Source organism: Natator depressus, chromosome 3 (genome assembly GCF_965152275.1).
Source record: "Natator depressus isolate rNatDep1 chromosome 3, rNatDep2.hap1, whole genome shotgun sequence".
NCBI lineage: Eukaryota > Metazoa > Chordata > Testudines > Cheloniidae > Natator > Natator depressus.
The window spans coordinates 94,838,798-94,853,145 of record NC_134236.1 but is presented as its reverse complement, the minus strand read 5'-3'; the positions used below and the strand labels follow the sequence as shown (position 1 = coordinate 94,853,145).

General features: G+C 41.2%; 1 protein-coding gene across 1 annotated transcript in view; it reads right to left on the bottom strand.

Annotated features, from left to right (window-relative positions):
- CLVS2 (clavesin 2) overlaps positions 1-14,348 on the bottom strand; it is a 65,525-nt gene that overhangs the window by 10,624 nt on the left and 40,553 nt on the right. Inside the window, exons 3-4 of the mRNA XM_074948362.1 lie at positions 7,705-7,815; positions 3,016-3,236 (exon numbers count right to left, since the gene is read on the bottom strand). Of these exons, the coding sequence (XP_074804463.1) occupies positions 3,016-3,236; positions 7,705-7,815 (332 nt within the window). The remainder of the gene's footprint in view (positions 1-3,015; positions 3,237-7,704; positions 7,816-14,348) is intronic.

Below are 14,348 nucleotides of genomic sequence, written 5' to 3'. Positions count from 1 at the left end.
GACACAGAAGGCATTGCGATTGTCATTTCTAAGGAACCATACTGAATTTCAGTGAACCCTTTTGCTCATGAAGTTAGTAAACAATCAAGTATGACACAGAGCTGACATGCTTACAATCTGAAAGAGAATACAGAGATGACAGTCACCCTTCACTAGTTTCTTGCTATGCTGTTTAAGGGTTTAATGGTGCCCTGACTCTAGTGGCCTTGCAAGGGTGTACATTCCCTCCATCCCACTCCCTGCAACCAGCTCTATACCCCATATTTCCCACTGTAAGCAAGTGAGCAAGGTGGGAATGGAGTGGGTGGGGCCAAGGATCCATCACCAGCATCCCTTTCACGCTGGCCATTGAAATTTGCTGGGCCCTGAGGTGGCAGGGAAAGGCACCATGACTGTCACCAAATAATTATAAATGAGAGAGAGGATGAGGACACTGAGGGCATATATGTACTGACTTCAGTCAAGCCACATATGGGCATGGAGAGAGCCCCCCACCCAAAACCCACAAAAAACCTGAATAAGCCTTCAAAGGGAAAGACACGTTCCAGTAAAATGTAACATCTCCCCTTAATATCCAGATCAGTGAAGTTAGCTTTAAAAATCTGTGGCTGCTTTTGCTGTACTCATCTCTCAATGTTTATTGCTTCTTTAAAGCACCTCTCTCTCTCTCCATGCTGTGGTACTTCAGTGACACATCAAGGTAACAACAGCAGCACTTTTCCATTTCTGTAATCATTCTTCCTTAGATGGAAGGTATTTTAAATATTTCAAAAAAATCTTCTAGCCCCCCTGTGAAATAGGGTGGTATTGTTAACCCCCCTTTTAGTGATGGTGAATTGAAGCGCAAAGCTGAGTTGCAAAGGAGCCTTAGTACAAATGAGAATTTGGCACAGGAAGTTTAGTAGAGACTAGAACTCAGGTTTCTTTACCAACAGATCATCTTTCTTCTCAAGTTTGGTTCACCTAATCCCCGAGAACTTGAATGAGCTCCCAGGCATTTCTGAAGGATACATTATGGATTTAAACAAGGTGTATAGGAGTAAGCTGAATGACAGAGTAATGACATTCTTGGCAGGATTTTAGTTTGTGAGGGCAATAGTTACTGAAATAGCAAAAGGAGTTAAACAAGAAAATAGTTGGCTTTGAGATACATATAAAAGCCAGGAAACTCAGATACGGCTGTCACTCCACTCTTCGTTTGCTCTCTTGTTACTAGAGATGTCAGACAACAGTGTGTGCTGCTGCATACCAAGGCAAAACAAATCAGGCATGTGTGCTGTTGGATACCATACCAGTGTGATACCGAGGCAAAACAAGTCAGTCAAGGAGAGGGCATCAGCCTTAATTCTGAATTTAATTACTTACTTCTATCTCAACCTCAACTTTATATTTAATACACCAAAGCCCCAGGGCTTTCTGTCCAGCATCCTGACTGCTCCTCTCTTCTGCAGAAGTTGCACTTAGGGCTTTCTGTATTCAACAGCTGGGAAGGAGAATTCCAGTGTATACTGCAGATGCACTATGCAGAAATCTGAAGGCATGCATTTCAGATGCAACACATTCAGTTAAGTTACATGCACACGGAAATAAAAAGTGTTTGTTGTTGTTGAATACCCTCTCCTGTTCTCATGTGTCTACAACACTTACCCAGATGGAAAGAATACCGTTCATTGAATCTGAAGATTCATTTGAGGCTAAAAGTGAAGGGTTTTTCAAGCCATGAATAAAATGGGAAGAAAATAGATGCATATTCTACATTAGAAAAACAGAATGAGGAAGTCAGTCAATTCATTGCTGTGCTTCTCTAGTCTACACTAGAGATTTGCCCCCGGGGGTCTGCCCTTGGCCCTCTGACTTTCTCCTGTTATACTCACCCCCTTAGGTGAGATCATTTGCTGTCATGGCATCAGATACCATCTTTACAACGATGAGTCCTGCAGATCTACATCTCCACCTCTGCTCTCACCCTCTGTCCAAGATTGCATAACTATCCATGTCTCATAACTCCTCATTAATCATGTGCAAGCTAAACCAAACTTCTCATCTTCACCCACCCAAGCCCTATACCATCCTATTTGTTCCATCTCTTTTAATAACTCCATCATTGTCTCTGTCTCTTAGGTTCATTCTTCTCTACTCCCATAAAACTTGTAAAGTGAGGGAGAATTATCGCTTCTCCCAATATACAAATAATAATAAACTAACGTCTCCCCTTTTCTCTATTTCTACAGCTCTCATCCCTCCCATTTCCAATGCACACAATGTTCTGCAGTCAAAATTATCTTCCTTGTCCACAACTCTGAAAACACTTCCCTCTGTTAGAATTCCTCCCCTGGTTTCCTCTCTCTTTCTGCACCAAACTCAAACTCTTTGAATTAGATCTTCAAGTCTGAATCTGAACCAGTTGCTGAAAGCAGATTTTGCCCCCTCATCCTCACTTTCAAGGCTCTACATTGTTCTTTCCTGCCTATATTTCTGCTCTCGTTTCTTGCGACTCCTACCCACCTATGCCCTGCACTCTGACAACTCTGCCTTCCTATCATTCCATTTGCAGTCTTGCACTTCTTTTCCATACTATCACTCCTCTAATGTGCCAAGCCATCTTGGTCTCCTTCAGCTTTTTCCTAAAAAACTGACTTGTTCCAGTTGGTCCTGTCCTCGTGCTATATAACTGTAAGATAACAAATTACACTATATACACAAAGAAATCGCAGCATACCAAGAGATTTGGCACTTTCTGTTCTCTCTTTTTCTCCCCACTACTTGGTCCTTATGTAGTCTAACCTATTGTAAGCAACTTGGTGAGGGACCTTCATTTCTTATCTATAAAGTGCCATGTACACCTACTGTAGAAATTACACCGATTATGATTATTATGAAAATCAGTGTAGCAGACTTCTTTCAAATGATTTCCCAGGTTATAAATTGTTTGGGGGAAATTATCTGTGGCATCAAGAACAACTATTATAAGGAATTTGGGAAGTGTTAACACCACCAGAAGCTGATTTAACAAACCTCTTCATGGATTTGGGAGAGAGATCTTTTTCTAGTTCTTTTGCAGGAGTGCTGTAGGAATCCACACTGTATTCACTGTCATCATCATACTCATGGTCTAGCAGAGTTCTTGCCCATGTGCCCATGTCATAGGGTGGCAGCATCCCTCCAAACTCAGAAGGTAGGATCTCAGGATGAATTAGCTGATGCAGACTGTTGAGGTTATTACCATGCAGAAATATCTGTACATATGAGGATAAAGCCAAAGAAGTGACACAAATCAACACAGCCCAAAATAATATAATGATTATAACTGGAAATAAATATTTATACTGGGGCCCCATTGGGCTAGGTGATGTACCAACAGAGGCAGACAGAATTCCTGCCTTGAGCTATCATTTTGTGTCTCTGAGCCTACAAATACACAGGTGAATCACTTTAAGCATATGAACAGTTCCACTTAAAGAGTTTGCAAGATCAAGTGCCTAAGAAGACAAGCATACAAAAAATGAGAAGACACAATCCAATACATATTTTGTCTTTAAGTGTTGTAATTCCATAAGAAATTAATCTTGACTTTTACCAACTAGCCTTCAAACATTCTCTGAGTTCTATCAGAAACAAAAGTGGTTTAGGACAGTGGTTCTCAACCCTTCTTTACCCAGGTACCCCCTAAATCTAAAGACTCAAACCTGCAGCTCCCCAACCAGAGGTGACGCATCTGGGGGATGGGGGGGCGTGTGTGTGTCACAATTACAAGTGCTGATGTAGCAGGGCAGAGCAGTGATGTGTCTCCTTGGAGAGCTGCTGCCTCCTTGTGTTGTCAATGACTGTGAGGCAATCCCTTCCAATGACAGGGGAAGAGCTCTCTTCTGCACTGACTCTGCAATTTTTGGTTTTGCACCCCCAAACCAGACAGGCTGGGTGGCTTGCTGAGGTGAGTCAGGGGGTGGAGGTAGTGCTCCCTTCCCGAGCCCTGCGCCTGCGGCTGAAGCCGAGCCCAAGTGCCCCCGTCCGGGGCTGAAGTCCAGTTTATTTTGGCCAACCCTTGAAACCTGCTGGGGGCCACAGACCCCTAGGTTGAGAGCCAGTGCCATAGACCTCCTAACTAGGCCTACCCCCAGAAACCTGCTGGGGACCATGGACCACTGGCGGAGAACCAGTGTAGACCACCTAACCAGGAAGATGTTGATGAAGGTTTTTAAAAAACAAAAACCCTCACACATCCAAAGCACAGGACTTGGTGGTGATGGGGGACTTCAACTACCCAGGCATGTGTTAGGAAAATAATACTGCGGGGGCACAAAATTATTCACAAGTTCTCAGAACACACTGGGAACAACTTTTATTGAAGAAGGTGGAAAAAGTGACTGGGGAGAGGGCTGTTCTACCTTTGATTCTGAAAAATAGGGAGGAACTGGTTGAGAATTTGAGGGTGGAAAGCAGCTTGGGCGAAAGTTATCATGAAATGAAGTGTTCATGTTTCTAAAGAATTGTAGGAGGGAAAAAACTCCAAGAATTAGTAGGTAAGGTCCCATGGGAAGCAAGTCAAGGGAAACAGTTATTCAAGAGAGTTTTCTGTTTTTTTTAAAGATAGACTATTAAAGGCACAGGAACAAACTACCCTAATGCACAGGAAAGATGGGAAGTATGGTAAGAGACCACATTGCCTTAACCAGGAGATCTTAGATGACCTGCAACTCAAAAAGTCATACAAAAACTAGAAAATAGGTCAATTTATGAAGAGTGAATATATAAAAAAAAGCCAACACAAACATGTAGGGAGAAAATTAGAAAGCTCAAGACACAAAATGAGATTAAACTACCTAGAGACAAAAAGAGTAATAAGAAAACATTTTACAAATACATTAGAAGTAAGAGGAAGACCAAGGACAGGGTAGGCCCGTTACTTAATGAGGAGGGAAAGAAAATAATAGGTAATACATCAATGGCTGAAGTGTTGAGTGCCTTTTTTGTTTTAGTTTTCACCAACAAGATTAACAGTTATCTGATGACTAACAGTGAACATCAGTATAAATGGGGTAGGATCTGAGTCTAAACACATGTTAAGAATTACTTAGACAAGTTAGGTGTCTTGAAGTCAGCAGAGCCTGAGTAAATACATCGTAGAATAGCACTGGCTGAAGAGATCTCAGAGCTATTAGCGATTATCTTTGAGAACTTGTGGAGGATGGGAGTGATCCCCAGAGGGCTGGAAAACGGGAATAAAAGAACACAGGGAATTACAGACCAGTCAATTTAACTTCAGCACCAGGCAAGATAATGGACCAAATAATCAAAACAATTGTGAAGCACCTAAAAGATAATAAGGTGATAAGTAACAGTCTATATGGATTTGTCAAAAAAAGTCATGTCAAACCAACCCAGTTTCCTTCTCTGACAGAGTAATAAGGCTTGTGGATGGGGGCGGGGGGACCAGTAGATCTGATATCTCAACTTTAGTAAGGCTTCTGATATTGTCTCACATGAACTTCTCAAACAAACTAGGGAAATATAGCCTAGATGAACCTACTATAAGGTGGGTGCAAAACTGGTTGGAAAAGTGTACTCAGAGAGCAGTTATCAATGGCTCACAGTCAAACTGGAAAGGCATGTTGAGTGGGGTCCCACAGAGAGATCCCTGGAGGTCCTGGATCTGGTTCTATTTAATATCTTCATAAGTGACCTGGATAATGGCAGAGAGAGTACACTTATAAAGTCTGTGGATGATACCAAGCTGGGAAGATTTCAAGGGCTTTGGAGGACAGGATTAGAATTCAAAGTGATCTTGACAAACTGGAGAAAGGGTCTGAATTAAACAGGATGAAATTCAAGAAGGACAAGTGCAAAGTACTATACTCAGGAAGGAATAATCAGTTACACAAATACAAGATGGGAAATGACTGCCCAGGAAGGAGTACTGCAGAAAAGGATCAGTGGGGTTATAGTGGATAACAAAATAAAGATAAGTCAAAAATGTAATACTGTTGAAAAAAAGTGACCAACATTCTGGGATGTATTAGCAGGGGTGTTGTAAGCAAGAAACAAGTAATTCTTCCAGTCTATTCAGTACTGATCAGGAATCAGGTGGAGTATTGTGTCCAGTTCTGGATTCAGAACAAATGTGGACAAATTGGAGAAAGTCCAGAGGAAAGCAACAAAAATGATTAAAGGGTCTAGAAAACATGACTTACAAGGAAAGATTGAAAAAAAATTGGTTTGTTCAGTCTGGAAAAGAGAAGACTGGGGCAGGGGGCGCAATATGATAACCATCTTCAAGTGAGTAAAAGGTTGTTATAAAGAGGAGGGTGATAAATTGTTCTACTTAACCACCAAGGACACGACAAGAAGTAATGGACTCAAGTTGCAGCAAGAGACTTAGGTTAGACGTTAGGAAAAACTTCCTAACCGTAAGGGTAGTTAAGTGCTGGAACAGGTTACCTGGGCAGGTTGTGGAATTTCCGTCACTGGAGGTTTTTAACAACAGGTTAGACAAACTCCTGTCAGGGATGATCTAGAATACTACTTAATCTTACTTAAGTCCAGGGAATTGAACTCGATGACCTATCAAGGTCCTTTCCAGTTCTACAGCTCTGACTTTCTAAGAATTTCAGGTCCCAGGTTCATATTTTGAAGGTGTTGTGCAGATTCCGTTTGAGGACAAGGACTGATAGGTCAGATGTGAAGTTATCGCTTTCTGAAAGGCGTTTGTCCATGTGTGATAGAAAAACGATAAGACAAAAACATCCTATGTGAGTTCATTTCAGAGCATAGTGATTGTCTGATTTCACTGACATAATTGTTGTTGGGACATTTGATGCACTGGATGAGGTACACCACATGTGATAGGCACGTGTAGGACCCATGGATCTTGAAAGGTGTGTTTTGGGGGGTATTGGTCATCATAGCAGTGGAAATACGTCTGTAGGTTTTGCATCTGTTATGGCAGGGTCTGATTCCGCTTCAAGAAGGACAAGTGCAAAGTACTACACTCAGTTGGCATTCTGTTATCTGTAGCGAGCTTGCTTCTGATGAGCCCAGTTGGTTGGGGGGTTGTTTGAAGTCCAGAAGAGGAGGGTTGGAAAAGATTTTTCAGGATATGGTCGTAATTGTGTAATGATACCCCAAGAGAGCCTACTTCCACACAGGAAAAAAGAACCCCACTGACTGCACACCCCTATTTGTCCCCCAACCCTCTTCTGGCCTTCAAACACCCCGCCCCCACTCCGTAGCTCAACATCAGAAGCAAGCTCCCCACAGACCAGGACAGCTATATGGGTGAAACCAGACAATCTAACTCTGATTTAATTACAAATGATGTACATGAGGCAAATTAAAACTACATCTCAGAAGTTACTGTGGTATGCACATACACAAATCCCTTTCCATAGGCATTTATACTGAACATTTTATACAGTATGTGCATTTGGCAGCAGCCGTATCTTTGGAGTAACTCCACTGATGTCAATGCAGTTGCATCAGGGAAGAATATGGCACTACGTATTTAAAAAAAAAAAAACCTGAAGTCGTTTTTTAAATCTTTTTTTTTGGAGGCAGGAGAGAAGCCCTTCATAACAGAAATCTTTAAAAGCTATATTGAAATACATTACACAAATACCAATTGGAGATTTTGAGCATGTCTATTTACAATACACTAGGATACATCTGCAGACTATAATTGTTTAACAATATAAAAAACAAACAGAATACCCTTTTCCGCGTCTTCTCTTTTAAAAAGGGCCGTATAACTGTGTAGAGGGCATGGATATACCATGGTTGATTGACAAAATGAATTCCTCCAAACCGAGCTGGAAAACTGTCCTATAGAACATAAAACAAACATACATCATGAGTAAAGTAGATTCTTATGAGAAGACATATGGTGTGTGTCAACTCATTTTTTTTTTTTTTGCTGAAATGCATTCATTTGCTTACTTAACCTTAAAGAACTCTTTTCCAAAATGGTGTCCACTCAATGATGGTCCAACATTCCATTCCAGAGTAGCAATACTTTTAGGCACACAATTTCCTGACAGAATGATTACAAAGGGCTTCATAGCACTGGGATGACCTCTTGATGTCCCCTCCAGCCCTGCATTCCTATGATTCTATGAACAGCATTCTAATAAAGAGGGCATTTTTGTCCCCTAGGTATATTTTACACATTTATGATCTGCCCAGAATCCACCAATACAACATGCTTTCCCCTGCCTTTCTCCATTCAATTTCATTTATCTTTAATCTTAATAGTAGTGCAACACATTCCCATCTCTGTCAGTATTGCTGAAATACAGTAGAAATGTTCCTATTTCCTTGTTCCAGTCTTAAAAATCAAATGTAAACCTAAGCTGCAAGTCAAAATGTATACAATATTGTTTACATTTTGCAAGATTAAAATGCATTAAACATGATCATACAATATTTATGAGCCTTGTTCTCATCACATATTCAGAAGCTGTGAGCTGAAGTATATGGAGCAAGCTTCTGTACTGAGCCAACCATTTCTTTCTAAATTGGTTTTGGCTGTTTCGCCAGACACCTTTACTAAAGAAACACAAGAGGGTGGAGAATTCATTTGTATGGCTATTTGCATGCAGTATTTTGGTTCTCAGGGCCAAAAACTGCAATACTATTATATGATCAAGTATTCATATTATTTTTGAAAGTTGATATAGCAGGCAACAGAAACCCTTCCTTTTACTGCCAGAAAGAAAACTTGAAGAGGCAAGTGATTTCACTATCCCTGTTCTGGAATATTGCCATCAAATTCATTATGTCCATATGTGTACATATGCCCAGCTACTGGGATAGTCTACTTCCCTCTGATGTCTAAGCTAGGCCTCTTGCATTAGGCATAGGTGCAAGAGGTTGTGCTAATAAGCGATGGTCACATAAACACCACCCTATACCGGAAACCTACTGACTACTATACTTACCTACATGCCTCCAGCTTTCACCCAGACCACACCACACGATCCATTGTCTACAGCCAAGCTCTACGATACAACCACCTTTGCTCCAACCCCTCAGACAGAGACAAACACCTACAAGATCTCTATCAAGCATTCTTACAACTACAGTACCCACCTGCTGAAGTGAAGAAACAGATTGACAGAGCCAGAAGAGTACCCAGAAGTCACCTACTAGGACAGGCCCAACAAAGAAAATAACAGAATGCCACTAGCGGTCACCTTTAGCCCCCAACTAAAACCTCTCCAGTGCATCATCAAAGATTTACAACCTATCCTGAAAGATGATCCCTCACTCTCACAGATCTTGGGAGACAGACCAGTCCTCGCTTACGGACAGCCCCCCCAAACCTGAAGCAAATACTCTCCAGCAACCACACACCACACAACAAAAACACTAACCCAGGAACCTATCCTTGCAACAAAGCCTGATGACAACTCTGTCCATATATTTATTCAAGTGACACCGTCATAGGACTAATCACATTAGCCACGCCATCAGGGGCTTATTCACCTGCACATCTATCAATGTGATATATGCCATCATGTGCCAGCAATGCCCCTCTGCCACGTACATTGGCCAAACCGGACAGTCTCTATGCAAAAGAATAAACGGATACACATCTGACATCAGGAATCATAACATTCAAAAACCGTTAGGAGAACACTTCAACCTCTCTGGCCACTCAGTAAAAGATTTAAGGGTCGCAATTTTGCAACAGAAAAGCTTCAAAAACAGACTCCAACGAGAAACTGCTGAGCTTGAATTAATATGCAAACTAGATACCATTAACTTGGGTTTGAATAGAGACTGGGAGTGGCTGGGTCATTACACATATTGAATCTATTTCCCTAAGTTAAGTATCCTCACACCTTCTTGTCAACTGTCTAAATGGGTCATCTTGATTATCACTACAAAATTTTTTTTCTCCTGCTGATAATAGCTCATCTTAACTAATTCGCCTCTCACAGTTTGTATGGCAACTTCCAACTTATCTGTGTGTGTGTGTGTATATATATATATATATATATATATATATATATATATATATCTTCTTATTATATGTTCCATTCAGTGCATCCGTTGAAGTGGTTTGTAGCCCATGAAAGCTTATGCTCTAATAAATTTGTTAGTCTCTAAGGTGCCACAAGTACTCCTGTTCTTTTTGCGGATACAGACTAACACCGCTGCTACTCTGAAACCAATAATTTAAAGTGCCTCCCAGTTTCACCTATATGCGTGTGTGTGTGTGTATATATATATATATATATATATATATAAAAAACATTGCAGGAGGAGTACTGGTTTCTTTACACTAGATAATATTTAGGTACATCGATGAGCTATATAATGGCTTTCACTTGAATCCTTACTATATTTCATTACTTCATCATTTGTTTGTCTTGTGCAGAATGCCCATCTTAGCCAGTTCTCAGATCCCCAGAGGGAAAAACCAGTTGAGCTCTGAGAAGCTTCTTTAGCCCTAAGAGGACTTTTGATCCTGTGAGAGAATAAAATGTAGCATGAGAGGTGGTTTGTTCCTCCCAGAAGCTCCACTCAAGATGGACCCACACTATAAAGAGTGAGTCCCTACTCCAGTCTCATCTTTATAGAAGCAAAAAAGGTACCATCTTACCACAACCAGTAACGTCAAAGGAAGGACGCGTGCATGCATGAACACACAAAATTCCCTAGTCAGTCTTGCAGATCTCAGCCCAAGCAATTATTAAGTTCCTTTACTCTTTAATTCTTTTATTTGATCAAAATCACTAGGCTCCATATCACAATATCTGGCTCAATCTCCAGGGATGAAAACAGCTAAAACAGAACCACAGAATTGGAAGGGAGCTCCTGGGTCATTGTGTCCATAGCAGGCAACTCCAGCATATAATCCCATACATACATTTATCAAACTCCATCTTAAAACGAGTTAGGTTGTTTGCCTCCACTAATCCTATGGGGAAGCTGTTTCAGAACCTCGCTCCTCTGACTGTTAGAAATCTTCTAGTTTCCAGCCTGGATTTGTTGATGGCCAGTGTATATCCATCCATTTGTTCTTGTGCCAACGTTGTCCTTTATCTTAAATAGCTTTTTTACCTCCCTGGGATTTACATCTCAATGTATTTATGGAGAACAATCATATCCCATGTCAACCTATTTTTTCACTAGGCTAAGCAACCCAAGTTTTTAGTTTCTTCTCATAAGATAGGTCCTCCGTACCCCTAATCATCCTAGTAGCTCTTCTCTGCATCTATTCCAGTTTGAATCATCTTTCTTGAACATGGGTGACCAGAACGGTGCACAGTATTCCAGATTAAGTCTTGTCATTGCCTTGTACAATGCATTAATACTTCCCTATCTCCACTGTAAGTACTTTGCCTAATACAGTCCTAGGACTCCTAATAGAGCCAAATAGTGTTTCAGGCCCTCAGAAGAGTCCCACACTACCAGGTACACACACCTGTCCCCAGTCTCTCTCAATTCACTGGGTTTTGGAACCCATGTCCATTGCCTGATCCAGTCTTTTTTTCACAGCCACATCATGTTAGTGGCTCATTCATCCTGTGATCCACCCTATATCCAGGTCTCTCTCCTCCTCTGTCATTTCCAACTGATGAACCCCAGCTGATAGCAGAAGTACTTTTTAGTCCCTACATGCATGGCCCTGGCACTCTGTACTGGGCATTTACTACTCCAGTCATCCAAGTCTTCCTGTAAAAGATTCTGATACTCATCTGTACTGATACCTCCCAAGTTGGTCATCAGCAGATTTCATTAGCACACTCCTACTTTTTGTCCCAAGGTCATTAATGAAAATATTAAATAAGATTGGTCCCAGGAAAGATCTTTTAGGAACTCCATTAGTGAACTCACTCTGGGGTGAAAGTTCTCCTTTCAGCACCACCCACTGACATCTCCCCTTCAGTCACTTCCTTACCCACCTTTCAATTCTTATACTAACTAATAATTTCCCGTATGGTACCATGTCAAATCCTTCACTGAAGTCCAGATAGATTTAATCTACTAAATTTCCCTTCTTTTCTTTTCTTTTTCTTTTTTTCTCTCTCTCTTTTTTTAAGACAAATCAGTTATCAAAATAAGTTAGTCTAGGAAGATCTACCTTTGATAAATACATGTTGCATTTTATCCCCTTTTCTGTTTACCTCCATGTCTTCAAATTATTCCTTCAAATTTGTTCTAAAGTCTTGCATGCTACCCAATCCTTTCCTCTCCTGTTATTTATACCTTTGACACCTGTCTTTCCACAACTCAGAAGTCAAATGTACACACATGATGATCACAGCTCCTCAGGAAAGTCTGCAAGAACTGTCATAAATATACAGAAAGGCTGTGCCACAAAGAGATCATTACACATTTTGCCAAACACCTAGGTCCTGCCAACACTGAGAAGATTTACAGCAGAATGAGTGAGAACTTGGATCCCTAATTCACCTTGTCACTAAAATAAATCCCCATATACCATGCTGAAAAGATACATTGTGATGTTTAAAAGATAGTAAATTATCCACATATCAGAGAAACTAGAAGAAATATTTTGGAAGGAAAAATTGTTTGGTGACATTGCCCCAGTAGTTGCAGGGGGTTCTACATATCCACAGGAAATTGAACTCAGTTAATCCAGTTTGCCATTCCAGCATAGAAGCAAAGGGCAGCATGCTGGGTCCCACTGTGCAAGAGCTACTGAACAGGTCTTCAGACAAAGCAGGCATGTGTGATGTGGGGGATGGAGTTACAAAGGGTGGAATGGAACAAGGAAAAGGTAGGAAATACTACCTATGGTCCCTATACTGTTTCCATTATCTTCCAGAACATTTCAGAAGATCAAGCACTTATCCTTATGCAGGAGATATGGAAGACATTGAACTAAACTAGCCACACAGGACTTCAGTGCATGAATAACTATTTCTGTTGTCCATCCCCCCCCCCCCCCCCATTTACAGTTACACTCACCAAAACAAACTCAGAAACACTCAGACTAGTGAATAAGCATGGTGGGTGGGTGTGTCAGTCATCATCAAGTTTATTAAATATTTCTGGTTTATTGCTTAGAAAATGCCCCAAGTAGTGGGCAGAGGAGTTCCTAAATGAAAAGGTATCTATGCACATGCTCTGGTTCAGTATGAAAGGTATATGTAATCCAACATTAGCTCAAAATGGATCATGTCCTGATCCTTCGGGTAACTGTCAAGTCACCGTATTCCCTGCAGATAAAAGGAGTATCTGGAGAAGGTGCCACTTAGGGCAATGCAGTTACCACCTCCTCCTCCTTTTGAATCTGGTTATGCTGAAGGCCCTGGATATGTGTGGAGTAACACTGACATAATCGATGTCATTGGATACGAGACGGTAGCTGCTGTCTCACTGTGCAAGTAAGCATACCCTAGAGCTACTGAAGATTTCTTCAAAGGGTTTCAATGATTTTTAAGGTTTTGGGGGGGGGCGAGGGGGGTTTTAAGTGACTTATGATTTTGGGTACCTCAAGTTCTGGGTGCCCAACTTGGGATGCCTGATTTTCAGAAAGCAGGTGGACAGTACTTTCTAAAAATCAGGCACCTGTAATGTGTCTCCAATTGGGCACCCAAAACTTGAGGCACCCATAAAGACTTAGGTGTTGTTCCACTCAGCCTTGCAATGCCCTACTGACTTAGGGTTCCAAGCCTCATTTTCCAAAGTGACTTAGACTCCGATTTTTAAGTCTCAAGTGCCTGGACCAATGTTACACAGCAAGTTAGCAGCAATGCTGGGACTAGAACTCATGGATTCAGGTCCTATGCTCACTCCAGTAGAACATACTGCCTTGTAAGAGCAGAAAGAGGCAGCATAAGTAGCAGCAGATGCTGGAGGAACACTAAGAACAGGTGTATTAAGGAGTGTAGCTCTGGAGCTAGAAATGTATCTGACATTCTGGCACTACTCACATATAACTAACTTTTACACCAGGGATGCATCAGACAGATGGCCATCCTACAAATCAGCAGGTGAGAAATTCTTCCAAATCAACGATTCCTGTGTTTTTATATAGGTTAACTCACAGACACGGTGACAGTTGCAAGTGCCCCTAGAGACATATTGCATGGCAGCAGAGCTGCCTGTAACCCAGGAATCACATTCTTCATGGACTCTATGAAAAAGAAATCCCATGCCAAAAACTGACAAGAGACATGTATCTAGGAAGGAGCCACGAAGCAAGCTATGCACTTGACTGGAGAAGTGATTAGCCAGCTGATGGAGCATAACTGAATGGTTAAGAAGAGTGTACTTACTCTCTTCTTTTACTCGCAACACCGGCAACTAATTACATTTGTTTGTGTGGATTTTTTCATATTAACCACTGAGAAACATCACTGATTGTGTGGAATAGT